Genomic DNA, 19,882 nt, shown 5'->3' on the forward strand with positions numbered 1-19,882 from the left:
GTGACGTCATGTGAAGTCTAAACCAATAAAAACAATAAATATTCTTAGTACAGTTTATCTAATGTTAGTTCTCCTAATTATTTACGGTTTTGCAATTACTTATAAAAATATTTCTTTTGTTGTGTTACTTCCTTTAATTTGTTATCAATCTTTTACTAGTTTTAGTACCCTAGCAACAGGCGCAATGGTTCACACGAGAATTACCCCGATACTTTTATACGGCATGTAGGTCGAGTAGTGAATACATTTCTGGTAAATGACTTTCTGCCATTAGTTAGGTGTCCCGACTAAAAGAGTTAACACACACGAACATTGACTGCGACTTCCATCCATCCATCCATCCATCCATCCATCCATCCATCCACTCATCCACCCATCCATAAACGTTTCTGACAAAAAAGGTTAATATAATGAAACTGGTAACTTTCATCTTTTCCAAATCTTCTGACAAATTACAATTATATATGTTTGTGTATTCAGTGCAAGCAAATTTTTAGTTATTTGAAGAAGGCTGGGAGGCGAGTATTCCTCAGTTTTGATGGATATCTTACTTTCATTGGACATATGATTCGGTCAAGGAACAGCACAAGCGTCTGACCGTGCCCATTACTGCTTGTCTTAAACGCCTTATCTTCCAGTAATACAGAAATGGGTCAAGAGTTGAATTCAAGAAAAGCAGAGTCAATGTCGAATCCCAGGCGAGGTCAAAAATCGGTGAACGTAATCCAGTATGAGCAAATATAGATACGATACCATATGGAATATAACAAGCCAGTAATGTCATTGGTACCCACAATGCAGTGGACACTGTCTTTCTATACCGCGCTATATTCATTGAAGTTCCTCCTCCGTTTGGTTGTTGGTGAGCTTCTTCTTGTACTCTTGCTCGATGATGACTAATTGTAACGTATATTTTGATGTAACAGAACGTTGAGGTAACTATGCATAAGAACATATTTATGTAAATGATACGTATAGTGATATCGTGGTAAAAAACTAGTATTATTGCCAAAGCAAAGCTACTAAGCCAAAAAATGACCACTAGGAGCCGTACTCGCCTCAAAGTTACCACTTGTCTGTATCTTAAGCCCAACAACAGCGCAAGAAGTCTGTCCACACTTACTCCTGTCACTGTTAACAAAGATACTCCGCAAAAAGTCACGGCTATTACATTACTTAGGCCTGCAGAATAATAACAATGTTTGGAATGCTCTTGGGACAATAAAAAGCTAGCGTAGAGAGGCTGGGCAATGAGGCCAACGCAGAGGTCGGTGACTGCAAGACAGGTTAAGAGAAGTCTTGATGGCGGATGAAAGGACCGCACCTTTCGAAAAGCGATAATCATCATAACATTGCCCAAAAATGCAGTCATAGATAGAAAGCCATTTATTGCTGAAATGACTATCTTTTGATGTGCTCCATAAAGACCTGTCGTGCAATCTAAATCCTGAATTCTGGTGTGGCTCCCATAATCAGTTAAGTTGGTCATTTTCGTGTTCTTTTCCATCTCTGATTAGAATCGTAAATTTACGTCGTCATCTCTTCGTCTTCTGTGCAGTTCAGCACTTAGCAAAGCATGTTCAACACGATAGAATGTTCTTTTAAGGCTTCAACTGATGATCACAAGTACTTGTTCAGCAATCGTTTCTGATGGTTGAAAAATATTAGTTTGTAAGGAAATTGCTTATAGTACACGTATGAAAATAAAACCTAATGTTCCATCTGTGGGTGTCACACGCAAAGGGATTAATTTCCAACGTAGACACACCCATGGTCTCACATCAGATTTCAATATAACAGGCTTGCATGTGACCATGATATTATTTTTCATCGCCAGTGTAGCTCTACTAGCAAGACGTGTGAATAGGCTATTTCTGAGCTACCTTGTGCCTCGGTTTCAAAACAGTTCTTCGTTGAAAACCTTTCATATGGAAAGGAGTTTGATTTACACGAAAATGAACCTGTAGGCGGAACACATTTTGATATTAATGGTTTAGCACGGAAACTCGTTTTGACACAGAGGCAAAAGCCAACTCGGAAATGGCCAATTTACACAAACCAGTACTGGCAAGCCTTTATATATGAAATTTATTTTCCCGGAATCATTGAATAAAATGCAACTCCAAAGTTTTTATCTCGAAGCTTGATTCGACTGTTAAATGCATATAAACTTACAGCGAACAAGAGTATATCTTCTTTCTTACCATTCGCTACAAACAATGTAACTCATGATGTTTTACTATCATATGTGAATAAATGTGTGGGGAATGACTATTGAAGATCTCATATAGCCTCTTTGCAAAGTTACCTCACAAAATTGCCACGGCTGCGTTTTCGCGTCGATCCTGATCTTACCTGAAATTTCGTTTCCTAATATAATCATATGAGTTATGCCCCACAGACCTATGTCGTATAGTTACAAGTAAAATTTATTTCGTAGCTGAGAAAGATTGAAAGTTCATACAGCTGTCAAAAACATCTGTCGAGTGTAAAGAAAAGTAAACATCACGCTCGAGATCAACATGGCGAAATAAAAATTAAAGAAATGCAAACAGTTTGTCTCAAAACTGAGCAGCATTTGGCTGCCCCGTATGTTGATTCAAAGAACATAAAAGATCAAATGCCTTGGCTAGCTGTGTGTGAAAGGTTTGAATGAAACGCCAAACATGCAGTTTTTCATTCGATGCTAAAATTCGATTAACCCTATATTTTGTTCAATAAGTCTTCGAAATCAACTGTCTTTTTGAATTCTGAACTTAATTAATTAAATTTGATTGTTCTGGAAATTGACGTTCAATAAAAAAACTTAGTTTTGCTATACAATTTCAACGTAATATGAAATATGAATTTGCCAAACAATATTTTGGTGGTGACAACAGGAGTGAACGACGATAACATTGATATCAAGCATCTTCTGTATTTTCCGTCTGTCTCCTGAGAATACTATGACAAAATTTATGACTCATGCGTTAAGTAGAGCACACGAACTGAAATGAACACGAACACACTTTTTGTTTGAATTTTCCCTCGCTCCCGAGAAAAACAACCTCTTGAAATGTTCACTGGGTTCGTACAATAATTCAGATAAAAGTCTGGAAGGAGAATTTCCGTAACATCGACTCTGAATCCACGAAAGTCCGCTAAAAGTCCGCGATCTGCTCTGGTGATAAGTAATTAGAGTCCACCAGAAAGATTTAAACTGAATGAAAATCTTCACTGAACAGTTCATACGAAATCTTGGTCTTCTCATGTAATATCAATTTTGAAAACAAATGTAAAATTTTGCTAGAGTAAAATTCCTATTTGACTAATGTCGATAATGAAATGAGTGTAACAGATAATTGGTTAAAACTGAGACCTTATTTAAATATCAGTATCTCTAAAATAAGCTTGAAAAACTCGAAAAACTTGTTCTACCTCGGTCTTTCCCTGTTCGTTCTTTCATATCCTAGTGGAATGAAATGGATTTGACCAATTTTAGTTACTGTAGTTTCGGTGCGTTATTAATATTTGAAAGCAAGAACTTCAAGCATCAATCGCTCTTCGTCTTCTCGCGCTTCTATCGCTTCTCTGGAGCGGACCTATTTCCGAGGTGACGACAAACTGATCTTCCATTTTGCAGATGGAAGAGGATCACTGACCTGGTCACGAAGCAAGAGACTACTACACAGCTACCGCAGTTAACGCTTTTGAACTAGAAGAAGAACGCCCAACACATGAGATGTCACGATAAAATCGCTTTAATCAAACCGACAGAAATCGCCGCCAAAGTGTACCGCCGAGCTTGTGATTGTGTTTTTTTCTCCTGGACAGTATGCAATTGCCAAAAGCTAAGGCAAAGAAATTTCAATAGAAGCTTGTTACATCAAGTCTCTTCTTTGTTACGTATTACGTTCAAAGAAGTCTTTCCGTTTGAGAAAACAAACTATAGGCAGTTGTGTGGGCATTGCAGTTGATATTTCTCTAGGGCAGCCTTCTGGAAAACACGTAGACCTCATTACGATGTGCATAGTGATTGTTGGAAAATCAAAGAGGAAGCTGAGCGTTTGGAACATGAGACAAAGACACTTAATATGATCTATAATCTCAGGCATGGGGTTTGTAGTGAAGGTTCAGGCGTGCGGTTTGTAGCCGGCGCGAAGAACGAATGGATAAAAAGACGAGGAGATCTCGTCCGCCCCCACAAACCGAGAACTAAGACCAGGCTAGATCATGATAAATATAGCTGCATGATAAATATAGCTGCAAGTTCGTCAAAAAGTGGTATTATTGCAAGGGCAGTGCTAGAAAGCCAAAAGATAACAATAATGGTCCATATTCGCCTCAAAGCTACGACTTGTCTGTATCTTAGTCCCAACATCAGGGCGAGAAGTCTGTCCAGACTGACCAAGAAAATTGTGTTCTATGACTTATTTCAACTACAATGAAACATACGAAGAGAGACCGACATTCGAAGCTTATGTAAGTTTTGTTTTGGGAAAGAAAATTATCATAGTTACCAAACCTGTTTTTTGGCGTCAATTGCAAAATTTGGTTTTTTGATATAGGCTTCTAAATTTGTTTCGTAGAGAATATGCTGGAGTAACGAGAGGATTTCTTTTGTAGCTGAGCAAGGTTGAAAATTTGTCAGCCGCCGGAAAACATTTTGTCACCAGCAAAATTTTTCCAACTTCAATCAATCAACGTTGTTATTCAAGCAAACTACATGTAAACACGGATAAATTAAAAGTAAAATAAAATTAAAACAGTTAAGACTTTGTCAATAAATCTTTCGATGGAAAGTGATATGGTTTTTGGCGCGAAAAACATGTTTGACATTTCTCACTTTTCAAGTACTCTGAGCGCGATCGTCGCGAAAGCAGAAAATGATTTCAATCAAAGCGTTTACGAGTACTGTTCCCTAACTCAAATGAATTTATTTGTGTACAGTGCAGTGTGTAGCCAGCAGACAAATGGCAAAAGCTGTTCCATTGAGCAACGCCTCCTGAAAAGACACAACCGCGTTTAAACCGATCGGGAATTATTTGTTTTAGTCTAGATTAACCTGCGATCGACCAGAGAGCTGCCTGACAAATGCTATAAACTTATGTAGATCTAGTTTGTACCGACAAGAATCCGAATTAACTAAAGAAGACGGAATTAGTCGGGGAGAACTTTAATTCTGTAAAGCTCTCTTGATCAAACAACGTTGATAATCGAAGTTGCAACGAACGAAAGAGAATAAAAGCGCTGTTTCCAAAAGGTCCTTCATCGATCGACGACTGCTTTCACCAGGGTAAAGTCGATAAAACAGCCGATGCAAATTTGCTGCGATGTCTTCTCTTTGTAGAGAAGAAACTTGGTCATTCATTAAATCAACTTAAATTGCAACAATTACACAAACTACAGGAACGACTCTGTTTTTCTTCGACAGGTCCAAACTTAATTCTCTCAAGCGATCCGGATCACGCAGGAGCTCAGATCGCGCCTCCCTAAGTAAACATACACGGAATAGTCGGATAAATAGCCTTTTACTGCTTTTTCCTGTCCTTCTTTCAAAGACTTGAAATTAACTTGGATAGACCATATTTAATTGCTTCCATAAAATTCACATCCTTAAGTATATCCAAGAACAAAAGCTAAATGACAAATATTTTTATTGTACTTGAACTCAGTAGACATTTGCTCTGCGAGTTGTGTCGTTGATCGCGCGCAACGTTATGACGGATAGTCAATACTTGTTTGTTCATTGGTTAATGTGTATTTACGTCACCGGTGGAAAAACCCACCGGTAAAATTTGGCGTACTGCAAGTGGGAAAAGTCTTTTCCAACGGCGAAACCAACAGGTCAGGGCAAAATTATTGGAAAGGACTTTTAGAAAGTCTAACGTTTCACGTGCGGGGCAAAGATCATTTTACGAGAGGAGTTTGAAAGGAGCAGCGCGGGCTCATTTTACCGAACAGCGGCTGATAATCGGGCCTATAAAGATCATGGATTTTTCTAATGATGCAGAGGAAAACCTTTAAGTTCGAATTGCTTTAGTTTATGTTCTAAAGGGGAATTCCCGTTATGTAGATAGTGATTTTCTTTATTACCAGAAGGTGATATAATTAAGGACTTGACCTTATTCACATCGGCGTTTTTTGATCGTCTACGACCTGTGAGGAAATTGAATCCCTCAAAATGCATCTTCTCGCCCCTGTAAATTGAAGAATACGTATTGACAGTTGTTTCAAGTACGTATGCAAATTTTTTCTCTTAGATAAGAAACATGAAATAATGAGGTTATATCACAGGGAGCACACGATTTTGTTGAGTAGGAAGAGAGTTATAAAGGAGTGAAAAGAATATACAGTTTACCTTTGTCTACTGTTGTCATTTCTTACGCGACAAACCGCTCAGCAGTGTTCGCAGTTTTTCTTGCGCGTCCAAAGTAGCTCGATCTCCGCACGGACATGAAATGTCGCTGGTAAATACCTGAAGCGTTTTAACGAGATTCCGCGATTAAAACTGAGAGCTGGGGAGGGATTTTGTAAAAATTTGTTGTGTCAAAAAACACGCGTGGGAGATGGAGGGGAGTTGAGCACGCTAGATGACGCGATTGGTACCGGTTTAACGGTACGATCATGTTGCGAAGACTAGTTGAGAAAAAACTTTTGCAAAAGACGCTAAAATTCTCCGACTGTCGTAAAAGCATTCGAAAAGCAAATTCGGCCAAGTTGTAGAAAAATCTTTCGATTTCGTTTTGTGTTTGTTTGGTTTCGTGGAAGCAACGAAATTTAGAGATTCGAGCGAATATTCGGATTGTGTTGAAAACGTTTGGGCAAAGAGTTGCCTCCCTTGTCAATATTATATGTAAACCAAAATCAACCTTGTAGAGCTGGAAAAGGCCTAGGTACGAGTTTGGCGCTACAGTGTTACGTAGGACTTGTAGGTAGAGGTTGTCGCGTAAGACAACAGTCGACAAAGGTAAATTGTATATTCTTCTCATTCCTTTATAACTCTCTTCCTACTCAACAAGATCGTGTTCTCCGTGTAGTTATATCTCGGGGTAGTAGTTATATCAATCAGGATATCCAAACGGCCGCCATTTTGGATCGCCTTCTTGGAATTAACGTCAGAAAAGCCACCATAGATGACTCAAACCTAACAAAATCAAAATCAAATTTTTAGGACCTTGAGGTTTTGTTAAAAGAAAATTGTAGAATTGGGAAAAACAAATACCTGTCAAAATACCATTTCTATTGAAACACAAGTCTCGTGTCCTTCTCCCGGTCCTGAATAGGATTAGCGGAGTCATTGTTTCCTGGCACACAAGAAAAAACCTGATCTGCCGTTTAGTTACCTCAGTTTCACGTTCATCGGGGCAGTTAAGTAATTAGTTATAAAGAAACAGCAAAATCGTCTGAACGTGTCCATCACTGCTTGTATTACCTTCTTTGTCTTCCAACAGTAGAGGAGTGGGTTTAACGTTGAATTTGGCATAAACATAGATAGTGTTAGTTCTCATGCAAGATGACAAAATTGCATTCGTAATCCATTGATGACAAAAAAAAAAAAGAAAAGAAACAAAAAAGCCGCGATGCCACATAGAAGATAACAGGCAACTAATGTTATCTGTACTCACAATGCACTGGACACTGTCTTTCTGCATTGAGTTATATTCAGTCCACCATTCAACCTAACGAGAGCTTAGATGGTGGAGGAAGAGAAGACACCTTTTCAAGTCCAACAATGATCAGAAAATTTCCAAGAAATGCAGTGATAGATAGGACAATGTTCACTACTGAAATAAGTAGTTTTTGATATGCACCAAAAGAGCCTGTCGTGCAAAATAACTCTTGAGTTGTCGCGCAGGTTATATCTTCTGTTAAGTTGGCCATGTTTTTGTCCTCCTCCTAGCTTGTTAGTAGAGGGGTAAATATTGTTTTGGTTTGTTCTTTTTGGACTTTCAGTGCAGGTCTGTTTCTCGCACAGGAGATTGTAAGGCAGGTTCAGTTGTTTTTCTGACGAGAAGAAAGAAGTGACGTGTTGAGCAATTGCTTTTGTCATGAATAGCAAACCTTGCGGAAAAAAAAGTAATACCAGCGGGTCTTCCTTTAAAGCACTTTAAAACATCAACTTAAGCAAAAATGCATAGGATCGTTTATCGGCCCAAATTTTGCTCGTTAGAGACTTAGATAGGTCAACCGGAAAGAATCATGGAGAAAAAAAGGAAAGTTTTGGAAAAAAAAAAGTGTGCTTTTCTTTAACTCTTTAACCCCCAGATTTTCACTAAAAAATGTTTGTTCTTCGGCATTTTGTAATACCTTACGCATTTTGTAATAAAAGTTGCAGCATTTTGTAATTACCTGCAGTATTTATATTCAATGCAAACGACGCATTTTGTAATAAGAGTTACAGCATTTTGTAATGAACGTTAGTCTACGCAATTTGTAACAACGTGGTGTTGCAAATTGTAATAAGTCTCTTCACACGATAATTTCACGAAGCATACAGATTGGCCGGATTCCCTTCAACACTGGCTTAATACAGTTTGTCAAATGCTCTTTTTTAGCAGATATCGGGAGCTAAACGACCCACATACTTCTACGTAAATCTATATTTTCAAAAAGCATGTGGAATAACTTTAGCCCGAGAGGTGTATAAATTTCGAAAAATAAAATTCTTAATTTTCTAAAAATTTCCTAAATCTTCATAATGGAGAATGGAATACCACCAGGTGAAATAGTTCCAACCATTGTCACGCAAATGTGGACGTTTTATTACTTTCTTTTTCGTGAACCTAACTTGATTCCAAGACTCGGACAAAAATGAGAAAAAAGAACTAATCTAAAAAAATCGATAAATTCTAAAAAGGTTTTTGTTGCACGATTTGGTACCATTCGAGAAGTTCAGCATCTTCTTTTAATAAAAAAAGCTATGTGGAGAGTGCGTTACTGGCACCCCTGCTGCGGAAACCCTGTCACTGCATGAAATGGCAGAATCGATCAAGCGTAACTCCTGGCATTCCTCATAGCAGACTGCTCAAAATGGTTTTGTATGGCGTTTATCTCCTCTGGCTTTGCTGTACTTTCCAGTTAGTTCAAGCTGGAGAAAAGCAAAAAAAGGCGCGAGAAGCTTTTATGCATACGATGGATGATGAAACCTACGAAACTTTACTATTGCTTGTCCAGGGAAAGTTTAACGTCCCGGTGAATCAACGGACACGGTTACAGAAGAGTGCTGTCGTGCGGTTCTGGAGACCTCTTTGCTCTTGGTCCTGAAGAGAGTCCTACCTTATACTTTAATGGAAAGAAAGCTGTGAAAACGTCCGATGTATCTAGAATTGTTGGTAAAACATTCAAAGAAACTAAGTCGGCGGGATATAAAAAGCTGAAACATAGAGCCGCAGATAGCTATGCGGGGCTTACTGAACGGCAGATACGACATGTTACTTCGAACTACTCAGCGTCAATGTATGAGATCTTGGGCGGAAAAGGGTAAATGTGTTTGCCGAAGAACACCATTGATACTGATGTGAAGTTTATATGAAATAATTCATATATGAACTGCGGTAGTAGATGAAAGTGAAGAATGATCATCGCAGTTAATTTTCCAATTTAAGCAATTGGAAAGAAGAAGCCTGAAAAAATCAGGGCTTCAACGGGATTCGAACCCGTGACCTCCGCGATACCGGTGCGATGCTCTACCAACTGAGCTATGAAGCCACACATTGGGAGCGAGGTCAATTAATTGATCTCGCTCCCAATGTGTGGCTTCATAGCTCAGTTGGTAGAGCATCGCACCGGTATCGCGGAGGTCACGGGTTCGAATCCCGTTGAAGCCCTGATTTTTTCAGGCTTCTTCTTTCCAATTGCTTAAATTGGAAAATTAACTGCGATGATCATTCTTCACTTTCACCATTGATACTGATAGAGACACTGATAGAGACATCGGACAAAGACGATCAAAGTTCATTTGGCCCCTAGTATGACGTCACCTATTTGACATACCTGCCCTTTGGCATCAATATTTTTCGGCGTTGATCAGATTTTGAGGGAAGATTCGTTTGAAAAACTCATCATAGAGAGCACGAGTCGCCGTCAAGACGAAGATCTATTTTGCAATTAAGGATAAGAGATGGTTTTTTGTAGCAGACAGCTGCCGGAAAATTTCGTCAGATAAGTAAAATATGATTCCACCAGATCGAGCAACCTAGCATGTATATCAGACAAAGTGTAAACATTAGAAAATGAAATAAAAAAGAAAAAAAAAACCCAGTAAATTTTAATTTGATTTCATTGTATAGAGTGTAAAGTGCTATTATCGTAGACGTTTAATTAAGTTGTAAAAGTTGTAACTTGAAAATATTTTTTTTCTAAGGTGGACGATACCGTCATTTACATTTTCTTTCAATGAGAAATCTGGGATTGTGGCAAAATGTTAGTTCCAATTAGAAATAAATTGAATAGATTTTAAAGCACTTTTAAATTTAGAAACAAGCACAGGACATCTACATTTCTTGTTTATCGTCTGTGGGGTTTAATTTTTTTCCTGCAATTAACCACCCACTTGTCAAAACGTAAGTATTTGATGGTAGCAGTTGAAGTGAGAAAGACTAAGGTAAGAAATTGATGACGGTCATTTCTTCTGGGCGTACAAGCAAACTCGTATATTAGATTTGGGCGTTACTGTAAAATACGCTGCTGAATTTTCTAATCGGTGAGCAAATTTTAAATATGAACTACCCACCTTTCTCGAACATTTTCCCACTTGATTAACCAAGTTCGTACAGCACGCTTTAAAACAAAAATAATCTTACACAACTACACATGCCTGGTTGTGGGCTCTGGTTGCTTGATTTAAACTCTTGTCCTGAAATCATCTGAGAAAGCATCACTCGCAGTCAAGGGGAATATAGATAGGAAAGCACTTTTCGCAGCAATCAGCTGCCGGGAAACTAAATAGTGAAACGTCATCTTGAGATCAATCAAAGTTATTCAGAATAACACCATGTAAACATGGTAAAATTAATTAAGGTTCAATTAACAAAAGTTGAAACTTCCTACCTTGTTCCAACATTGAACAAAATCTCATATATTTTATCTTTGTCACAAACTGAAGGTTTCGCAATTATTTATAAAAAATAATCGTTTTTATTTCAGATTCAAGTCAGATTCGCTATCTTTAACTTTTTTAGTACCCTTAGCTCCGCACGCAATGGCTGGCTCACGGAGGACGGCCCCGATACTTTTATGCAGTATGTAGGTTGAGTAGTAAATACGTTTCTGGTGAATGATTTGCTTTCTTTCGTTAGGTGTCCCGGACCAAAAGAATTAAAGACACTCGCAAGCTGTTTGTTACTTGCATCCATACATTTTTACATTATTTGACAAAGAAGGATAATAAAATTGGCGACTTTACAGCTAATGCCGGGACCTTCCATTCCTAGCTGAGTTTTCTTTACTGTTCAATAGCCCTTTTCACGGTTAGTTTTTCTCATTTGCATTACAATGTAATCTAACGTAGACGCGAGGCAATTTCGAGTTAAAACTACAAAATAGCCGGAAATTGCCTCGCATCTACGTTGGATTACATTGTAATGCAAATGAGAAAAACTAACCGTGAAAAGGGCTATTACAATTATGTATACTTGTTTATTAAAATCTGGATCATTGGATAATGGAATTCACGACGGTTTTCATTGACTTAGCTACAATGGTATAAGAGCCGTTATACCATGCTCTACACATACGTTGAGGCATACGCCTAATTTTTGGAGCGTATTTATTTTAATTTTATTTCAGTTTTCTATATTTTGGGGGCGTTTTTAATAAAGCAATTATTCCAATCAGACTCAATCCGGGCAAAACTATTTGCGTGCCATTGCATCTTAATTAATTATTTATTATGTTAATCTTTTTTGTGACAGTTTATTTCTTATCTTTCTAAACTTAAAAATGGTGACATGACGACCCCGAAACGTCGTTCGCTTTTATCGCGTTTTTTTTTTTTTTTTTTTTTTTTTTTACTTGTCTCGAGGTTTTGATTCAAGAAAATTCTAAAATTCGGAAAAAATACCTGCTAAAATACCATTACCGTGGAAGCACAAGCCCCGGTGGAGGGGGATTCTCATATGAAGGTATTTCCGTCGTCTCGCTCAGGGGTGTAAATCAAAGATTAGGGTGTTCATGACGAAACACTACCATTCTAGCTGTTAAAGTATCTTTTGGGGTGCATTCGAAGAAATAATAGCAAAAACCGCTCTTATTTCGGTTTTTAGGCTCGATTTCCATCGGTCTCTCAAGTTCGGTCTACTAGCGCGGACTTTTTCCAGACCAGCGGCTGGTAATCGAACAATTACGTTTAAACTGGCATCTTTTGGGGTCTTTTAGGGGTAAAATAAAGCTTCAACACACAGAGACTGGTCACCTTTAAGGGTTTAATTCAAATTTTCCGACGAACATTCCCGACCTTTCCATATAGGAGTCCTACCCTGCCGGTCTCGGGTCCCCCTCCCGGTTCTGAATAGGGTTAACCAAGTCATTGCTTTCCTACACACAAAACCCAAAACCTGATCTGTCGTTTGGTTACACGAGTTTCACGTTCAACATGACGGCTTCGTCCAGAAACAAGAAAACCGTCTGAGCGTGTCCATGACTGCTTGTCTTATTTCCTTTATCTTCCAGCAGTAGAGGAGTGGGTTTAAGGTCGAGTTTAGCATAAACAGAGATAGTGTTAGTTCCCATGCAAAATCAAGAAGTTGCGTTCGTAATCCATTGATGACAAAAATAGCCGCTATGCTATAGGGAAGATAACAGACAACTAATGTTATCTGTACCCACAGAGCACTGGACACTGTCTTTTTGTATTGGGTTTTATTTAGTGGCATTCCTCCCCCGTTTGGTTGTCCTTGGTGAGTCTGCCAATGCACTTGACCTTGATGATGTCGAAGCGTCAGATAAATTTTTGTATAAGAGAAGATCGAGGTAACTATGCATAGTATTGTCGCTGTGCATGTGATCGATCGCGTTATTCGCGCGTCGTAACTGGATGTCAATGTAGTGACGATGCTGAAAAAACAACTACTAACAACATAACTCTGCACACGTCTTAGTGTCACGACGTATCTGTATCTCAGCCCCAACAACAAGGCGAGAAGTCTGTCTACACTTATCGCAGTTAGCGTGGACAGAGATACTCCGCCAAGAATTACGCTCAATCTATTAAAGAGGATTGAAATATAAAAACAAAGCATGGAGTGTTTTGGAGACATTATATAAGCTACGAATAGAGGCTGTGTAATGAGACCCACGCAGACATCGGTGCTTGCAAGACAACCTAACAAGAGCTTTGATGGCGGACGAAGAGATGACACCCTTTTAAGTGCAATAATGATCAAAATGTTTCCAAGAAATGCAGTGATAGATAGAGTGATGTTCACTGCTGAAATAAGTAGTTTTTGATATGCTACATAAGAAGCGGTCGTGCAAAATAAGTCTTCCGTTGCCGTGCGGTTTCCATCTTCTGATAAGTTCGCCATTTTGTTGTCCTTCTCCTAGCTGATTAGTAGAGGTGTAAATGTTTCTTCAGTTTGTTATCCCAGGATTGTTTTTAGGTTCATGGGTTGCCAAGAAGACTTTCTTTTCAACACTCGCCTGTTCCCTTATCCAGGGGATCGTAACGTAAGTCCAGTCCTTTTTCTGATGGGAAGAAAGTAGTAAAAGGTAAGGAATTGATTTTGTTCTGAAAAACAAACCTTAAGTAAACAGATAATCGCAAAACATGATGAACTTTATTTGTTTTGCCTAACAACACCAAGAAATAAATCATAAACTGCTTTGTCATTCTTACCGGCGCCATTCTACCTTTGCATCATTGACTACAAACAACAAGTAATGCCTTACTTTTTAGAAACATCCAAAGATCTGCAGTCGAAGCTCATATGGCCCGAGACGTATGAGATCGCGTATTTGAGACACTTGCTTTTTGGCATTTAACCGGCGCGGTTTTTCTTTTTACGGAAAGGTAATCACAAAGAGCAGGAGTTGCAGTCGAGGCGAAGATTTATTCTGCAATTAAGGGTAAGAAATGTTTTCTTGTAGCAGACAGCTGCCAGACAACGCCATCTAATTAAATACGTAAACTATGATTCAACCAGAGCGATCAACCTAACAAAGTCAACCCAACAAACATCTTAAATACAATCAAATTTAAATTAAAAACAAATTGTTTTTAAAGCTAAGGTGAATGATATCTTCATGTATTATCTTTCAATCAGAAATATGGGATTGTGACAAAAAATGATTACTTCAAGTTAAAAATAAATTAAATCGGTTTTGAGCTCTTTAAATTCAAAAACAAGTACAGGACATCGATATTTCTTGTTTATTGTTTGTGGGTTTCATTTTTTTTTTCTGTAATTAAATAAGCACGTCCCAAAACGTATGTATTTGATTGCAGCGGTTGTGGTGAGAACGACAAAGTTAATAAATTGATTTCAGTCATTTCTTTTGGATTTAAAAGCAATACATCTTTCATATTATATGCTTCCGGGCTTGGGTGTTTACTGTAAAAAATGGTGCCGAATTCCGAATCGTGATCAGCAAGCAAATTATACTACAACTACCCACCTTTCTGTTTCGCCCTGTTCTCCAGCATTTTCCCCATGTTTTTAATCAAGTTCATATGCAGCCCAGTTTGAAAATATAACCTCACACAACTACCACGCCTGGTTTTGGGCACTAAACTTGATTTAAACTCGTGTCATGAAATCAGCTGAAAAAGGATCCGTCGTCTCAAGCGCAGAGGAAATTACTTTTCGCAGCAATCAGCTGCCGGAAAACTCTGCCAAATAGTAAAACTTCAGCCTGAGATAAGTAAACGTTATTGATCACACCATGTAAACATGGTGATGTTAAAATTAAACTAAATTTGAAAAGAGCTGAACAAAAAGCAGAGCAAATTTCTATTTGCTTAATTTGACGTCTGATTCAAACTTACATTGTGCATGTAGTATGAAATCATATTCGATTTGTGTTTCATTCAAGTGCTTTTGTTGTTGCATTTCCATTGTACAAGGGGTTGGTTGGATTCCCTACCCCTCCCCTTACAGTTTTCGTACCGTTGCGCTCTTTTGAAAAGGTTTTACTTTGAATGGATAGCCTTTTATGTCGTTTACAAGATGATGCTAATATTTAAGAAATAGAAAACATGTACCGTGTTTCTATCGAGTTATAGAGACACAAGTGGAAGTTTGGGAGAAATGGTGTGGGAACACGAGCCGTAGGCGAGTGTTTCCGCAGCTTTTTCGAGTTCTCCCAAACTTTCACGAGAGGCGGCCGACTATTTTAAATCTGTTACTTTTTCCAAAGTGCAGTTTTGGCTTGTCGAAAGGACAACAGCTATTCAATTAGACAGGACAGGAAACAAGACAAAAAAAATAGGTGTATTGTGCTTTCTTTTTTCAACTTTAAAGCATTGATTCTGTCTTAGCTGATATCATCCCCTAAACCAAACCTTACTTGTCGTTTATTTAATATCTCTTCTATCTAGAAGTCGGTTATCATGGAATTTTCTGGGTAGGTGCCCAGGAAAATTATCTTGGCTCGGCGTTTGGGACAATTAATTTGAGAGCTAATTCAGCTTTTATCTTTTAAGCCTTCACCGCTTGCTTAACTTGTCTCATTTTCCAACAGTACAGAAATGGATTCAGAGTTGAATTAATATAGTATAAAAACAACTGAGAGATTAAAGAGGAAACGATAGTTCTACATAGCTAGCTTCTTTCCGTAATGCTAGTCTAAAATGGTAACAAATGAATTCATTAGTTGTAAACTTTATTAAAAGTTGAACTTATCTTAAAAGTTTAAATATTGCGAAATCCAAGATGGCAAACTTCATGATGTCTTGGAACGTCATATGAAGTCTAAACCAATAAAAAACATAAATATTGCTGGTACAGTTTACCTTATGTTAGCTCTCCTGATTATTTACGGTTTCGCAATTACTTATAAAAATATTGCTTTTGCTGCGTTACTACCTTTAATTTGTTATCAATCTTTTACTATTTTTAGCCTTGCAACACACACAATGGTCCACACGGGGATTACCACGATACTTTTATACGGTATGTAGGTCGAGTAGTGAATACATTTCTGGTAAATGACTTGCTGCCATTAGTTAGGTGTCCCGACTAAAAGAGTTAAGACACACGAACATTGATTGTGACTTCCATCCATCCATCCACCCACCCATCCATCCACCTATCCATAAACTTTTCTGACAAAGAGGTTTATGAAATTGGTAACTTTCATCTTTTCCAAATCTTCTGACAAATTACAATTATATATGCTTGTATATTCAGTGCAGGCAAATTTTTCGGTATTTCAAGAAGGCTGGGAGGCGAGTATTGCTCAGTTTTGATTGATATCTTGCTTTCATTGGACACATGATGCGGTCAAGGAACAGCACAGGCGTTTGACCGTGCCCATTACTGCTTGTCTTAAATGCCTTATCTTCCAGTAATACAGAAATGGGTTAAGAGTTGAATTCAAGAAAAGCAGAGTCAATGTCGAATCCCAGGCGAGGTCAAAAATCGGTGAACGTAATCCAGTATGACCAAATATAGATATGATACCATATGGAATATAACAAGCCAGTAATGTCATTTGTACCCAGAATGCAGTGGACACTGTCTTTCTATACCGCGCTATATTCATTGAAGGTCCTCCGTTTGGTTGTTGGTGAGCTTCTTCTTGTACTCTTGCTCGATGATGATTAATTGTAACATATATTTTGATGTAACAGAACGTTGAGGTAACTATGCATAATAACATATTTATGTAAATGATACGTATAGCGATATCATGGTAAAAAACTAGCATTATTGCAAGAGCAAAGCTACTAAGCCAAGCAATGACCACTAGGAGCCTCACTCGCCTCAAAGTTACCGCCTGTCTGTATCTTAAGCCCAACAACAGTGCAAGAAGTCTGTCCACACTTATTCCAGTCAGTGTTAACAAAGATACTCCGCAAAAAGTCACGGCTATTACATTACTTAGGCCCGCAGAATAATAACAATGTTTAGAATGCTCTTTGGACATTAGAAAGCTAGCGTAGACAGGCTGGGCAATTAGGCCAACGCAGAGGTCGGTGACCGCAAGACAGGTTAAGAGAAGTCTTGATGGCGGATGAAAGGACCGCACCTCTCGAAAAGCAATAATCATCAGAACATTGCCCAAAAATGCAGTCATAGATAGAAAGCCATTTATTGCTGAAATGACTATCTTTTGATTTGCTCCATAAAGACCGGTCGTGCAGTTTAAATCCTGAATTCTAGTGTGGGTCCCATAATCAGATAAGTTGGCCATTTTCTTCTCAATCTGTGGTTAGAATCGTTAATTTACGTTATCATCTGTTCGTCTTCTGTGCAGTTCAGCACTTAGCAAAGCATGTCAACCTTGATAGAATGTTCTTTTAAAGCTTCAACGGATGATCACAAGTACTTGTTCAGTAATCGTTTCTGATAGTTGAAAAACATTAGTTTGTAAGGAAATTGCTTATAGTACACGTATAAAAATAAAACCTAATGTTCCATCTGTGGGTGTCACACGCAAAGGGATTAATTGCCACCGCAGACACACCCATGATCTCATATCAGATTTCAATATAACAGCCTTGCATGTGACCATGATGTTATTTTTCATCACCAGTGTAGCTCTACTAGCAAGACGTGTGAATAGGCTATTTCTGAGCTACCCTGTGACTTAGTTTCAAAACGGTTCCTCGTTTAAAACCTTTCATATGGAAAGGAGTTTGATTTACATGAAAATGAACCCTTAGGCGGAACACATTTTAATATATATTAATGGTTTAGCACGGAAACTCGTTTTGACACAGAGGCAAAAGCCAACTCGGAAATGGCCAATTTACACAAACCAGTACTGGCAAGCCTTTATATATGAAATCCCTTTCCCCGGAATCATTAAATAAAATTCAACTCCAAAGTTTTTGTGTGGAAGTTTGATTCGACGGTTAAATGCGTATAAAGTTACAGCGAACAAGAGTACATCTTTCTTTCTTCCCATTCCCTACAAACAATGTAATTCATGATGTTTTACTGTTATATGTGAATACATGCGTGGGGAATGACAATTGAAGTTCGTTTATAGCCTCTTTGCAAAGTTACCTCACAAAATTGCCACACATGCGTTTTCGAGTCGATCCTGATCTTACCTGAAATTTCGTTTCCTAATCATCTGAGTTTATGCCCCACAGACCTATGTCGTATAGTTACAAGTAAAATTTATTTTGTAGCTGTGAAAGATTGAGAAAAATTCATGCAGCTGTCAAAAACATCTGTCTTGTGTAAAACAAAAGTAAACATCATGCTCGAGATCAATAAATGTAAACATGGTGAAATCAAAATTAAAAAATGCAAACAGTTTGTTTCAAAACTGAGCATTGTCTAGCAGTCCTGTATGTTGATTCAAATAGCATAAAAGAAGATTAAATGCCTTGACTGTGTGTAAAAGGTTTGAATATGCTAAAATTCGATTAACCCTATATTTTGTTCAATAAGTCTTTGAAATCAACTGTGACAGATTCAAGTCTTTTTGAATTCCGAACTTAGATTTTAATTAAATTTGATTGTTCTGGAAATTGACGTTCAATAAAAAAAAAACTAGTTTTGCTATACAATTTCAACGTAATATGAAATATGAATTTGTCAAACGATATTTTGGTGGTGACAACATGAGCGAACGACGATAACATTGATATCAAGCATCTTCTGTATTTTCCGTCTGTCTCCTGAGAATACTATGACAAAATTTATGACTCATGCGTTAAGTAGAACACACGAATTGAAATGAACACGAACACTCTGTTTTGTTTGATTTTTCCCTCGCTCCCGAGAATAACAATCTCTTGAAATTTTCACTGGGTTCGTGCAATAATTCAGATAAAATTCTGGAAGGAGAATTTCCGTAATATCGACTCCGAATCCAGGAAAGTCCGCTAAAAGTCCGCTATCTGCTGTGTTGATAAGTAATAAGAGTCCACCAGAAAGATTTAAACTGAATGAAGATCATCACTCTACAGTTCATTCGAAATCTTGGTCTACTTATGTAACATCAATTTTGAAAACAAATGTAAAAATTGCTAGAGTAAAATTCCTATTTGACTAATGTCGATAATGAAATGAGTGTAACAGACAATTGGTTAAAACCGAGACCTTATTTCAATATCAGCATCTCTAAAACAAGTTTTAAAAAAATCGAAAACCTTGTTCTACCTTGGTCTTTCCCTGCTCGTTTTTTTCATTTCCTAGTAGAATGAAATGGATTTGACCAATTTTAGTTACTGTAGTTTCGGTGCGTTATTAATATTTGAAAGCAAGACACTCAAGCATCAATCGCTGTTCGTTGTCCCGCGCTTCTATCGCTTCTCTGAAGCGGACCTATTTCCGAGATGGCGACAAACTGATCTTCCATTTTGCAGACGGAAGAGGATCACTAACCTGGTCACGAAGCAAGAGACTACTACACAGCTACCGCAGTTAACGTTTTTGAACTGGAAGAACAACGCCCAACACATGCGATGTCACGCTAAAATCGCTTTAATCAAACCGACACAAATCGCCGCCAAAGTGTACCGCCGAGCTTGTGATTGTGATTTTTTCTCCTGGACAGTATGCAATTGCCAAGAGCTAAAGCAAAGAAATTTCAATAGCAGCTTGGTACATCAAGTTTAAGAGGAAAATAAAACAAATATCTTTTGAAATTCTAGTTTCAGAAGACTGTTATATTGATCTTACAGAAATCGTTCAAAAAGTAAAGCTGAATTTATTTTCCTCCTAGTATGTATTCATTAATACTCAATAATTTCGCTTTAGTGTATCTGTAGTCTCTCGTCGTA

General features: G+C 37.9%; 3 protein-coding genes across 3 annotated transcripts; all 3 read right to left on the reverse strand.

The window, feature by feature from the left end:
- Window positions 1-517: 517 nt before the first annotated feature.
- On the reverse strand, window positions 518-7,643 carry LOC145503245 (melanocortin receptor 4-like). The gene is made up of 2 exons (XM_081482736.1): window positions 5,825-7,643; window positions 518-1,550 (listed from the first exon to the last, which is right to left on the reverse strand). Exon 2 carries the CDS (start codon window positions 1,505-1,507, stop codon window positions 554-556), a length of 954 nt encoding a protein of 317 aa, XP_081338862.1. The 5' UTR covers window positions 1,508-1,550; window positions 5,825-7,643; the 3' UTR covers window positions 518-553.
- Window positions 7,644-12,022: 4,379 nt separating this feature from the next.
- LOC145503248 (adenosine receptor A3-like) lies at window positions 12,023-13,569 on the reverse strand. Its single transcript, XM_081482740.1, has one exon. It carries the CDS (start codon window positions 13,503-13,505, stop codon window positions 12,570-12,572), a length of 936 nt encoding a protein of 311 aa, XP_081338866.1. The 5' UTR covers window positions 13,506-13,569; the 3' UTR covers window positions 12,023-12,569.
- A 2,276-nt stretch (window positions 13,570-15,845) lies between these two features.
- Window positions 15,846-18,407, reverse strand: LOC145503249 (trace amine-associated receptor 9-like). The gene has a single exon (XM_081482741.1). The coding sequence runs from the start codon at window positions 17,332-17,334 to the stop codon at window positions 16,402-16,404; it is 933 nt and encodes a 310-aa protein (XP_081338867.1). The 5' UTR covers window positions 17,335-18,407; the 3' UTR covers window positions 15,846-16,401.
- Window positions 18,408-19,882: the final 1,475 nt, after the last annotated feature.

Source organism: Orbicella franksi, chromosome 11, assembly GCF_964199315.1.
Source record: "Orbicella franksi chromosome 11, jaOrbFran1.1, whole genome shotgun sequence".
Classification (NCBI taxonomy): domain Eukaryota; kingdom Metazoa; phylum Cnidaria; class Anthozoa; order Scleractinia; family Merulinidae; genus Orbicella; species Orbicella franksi.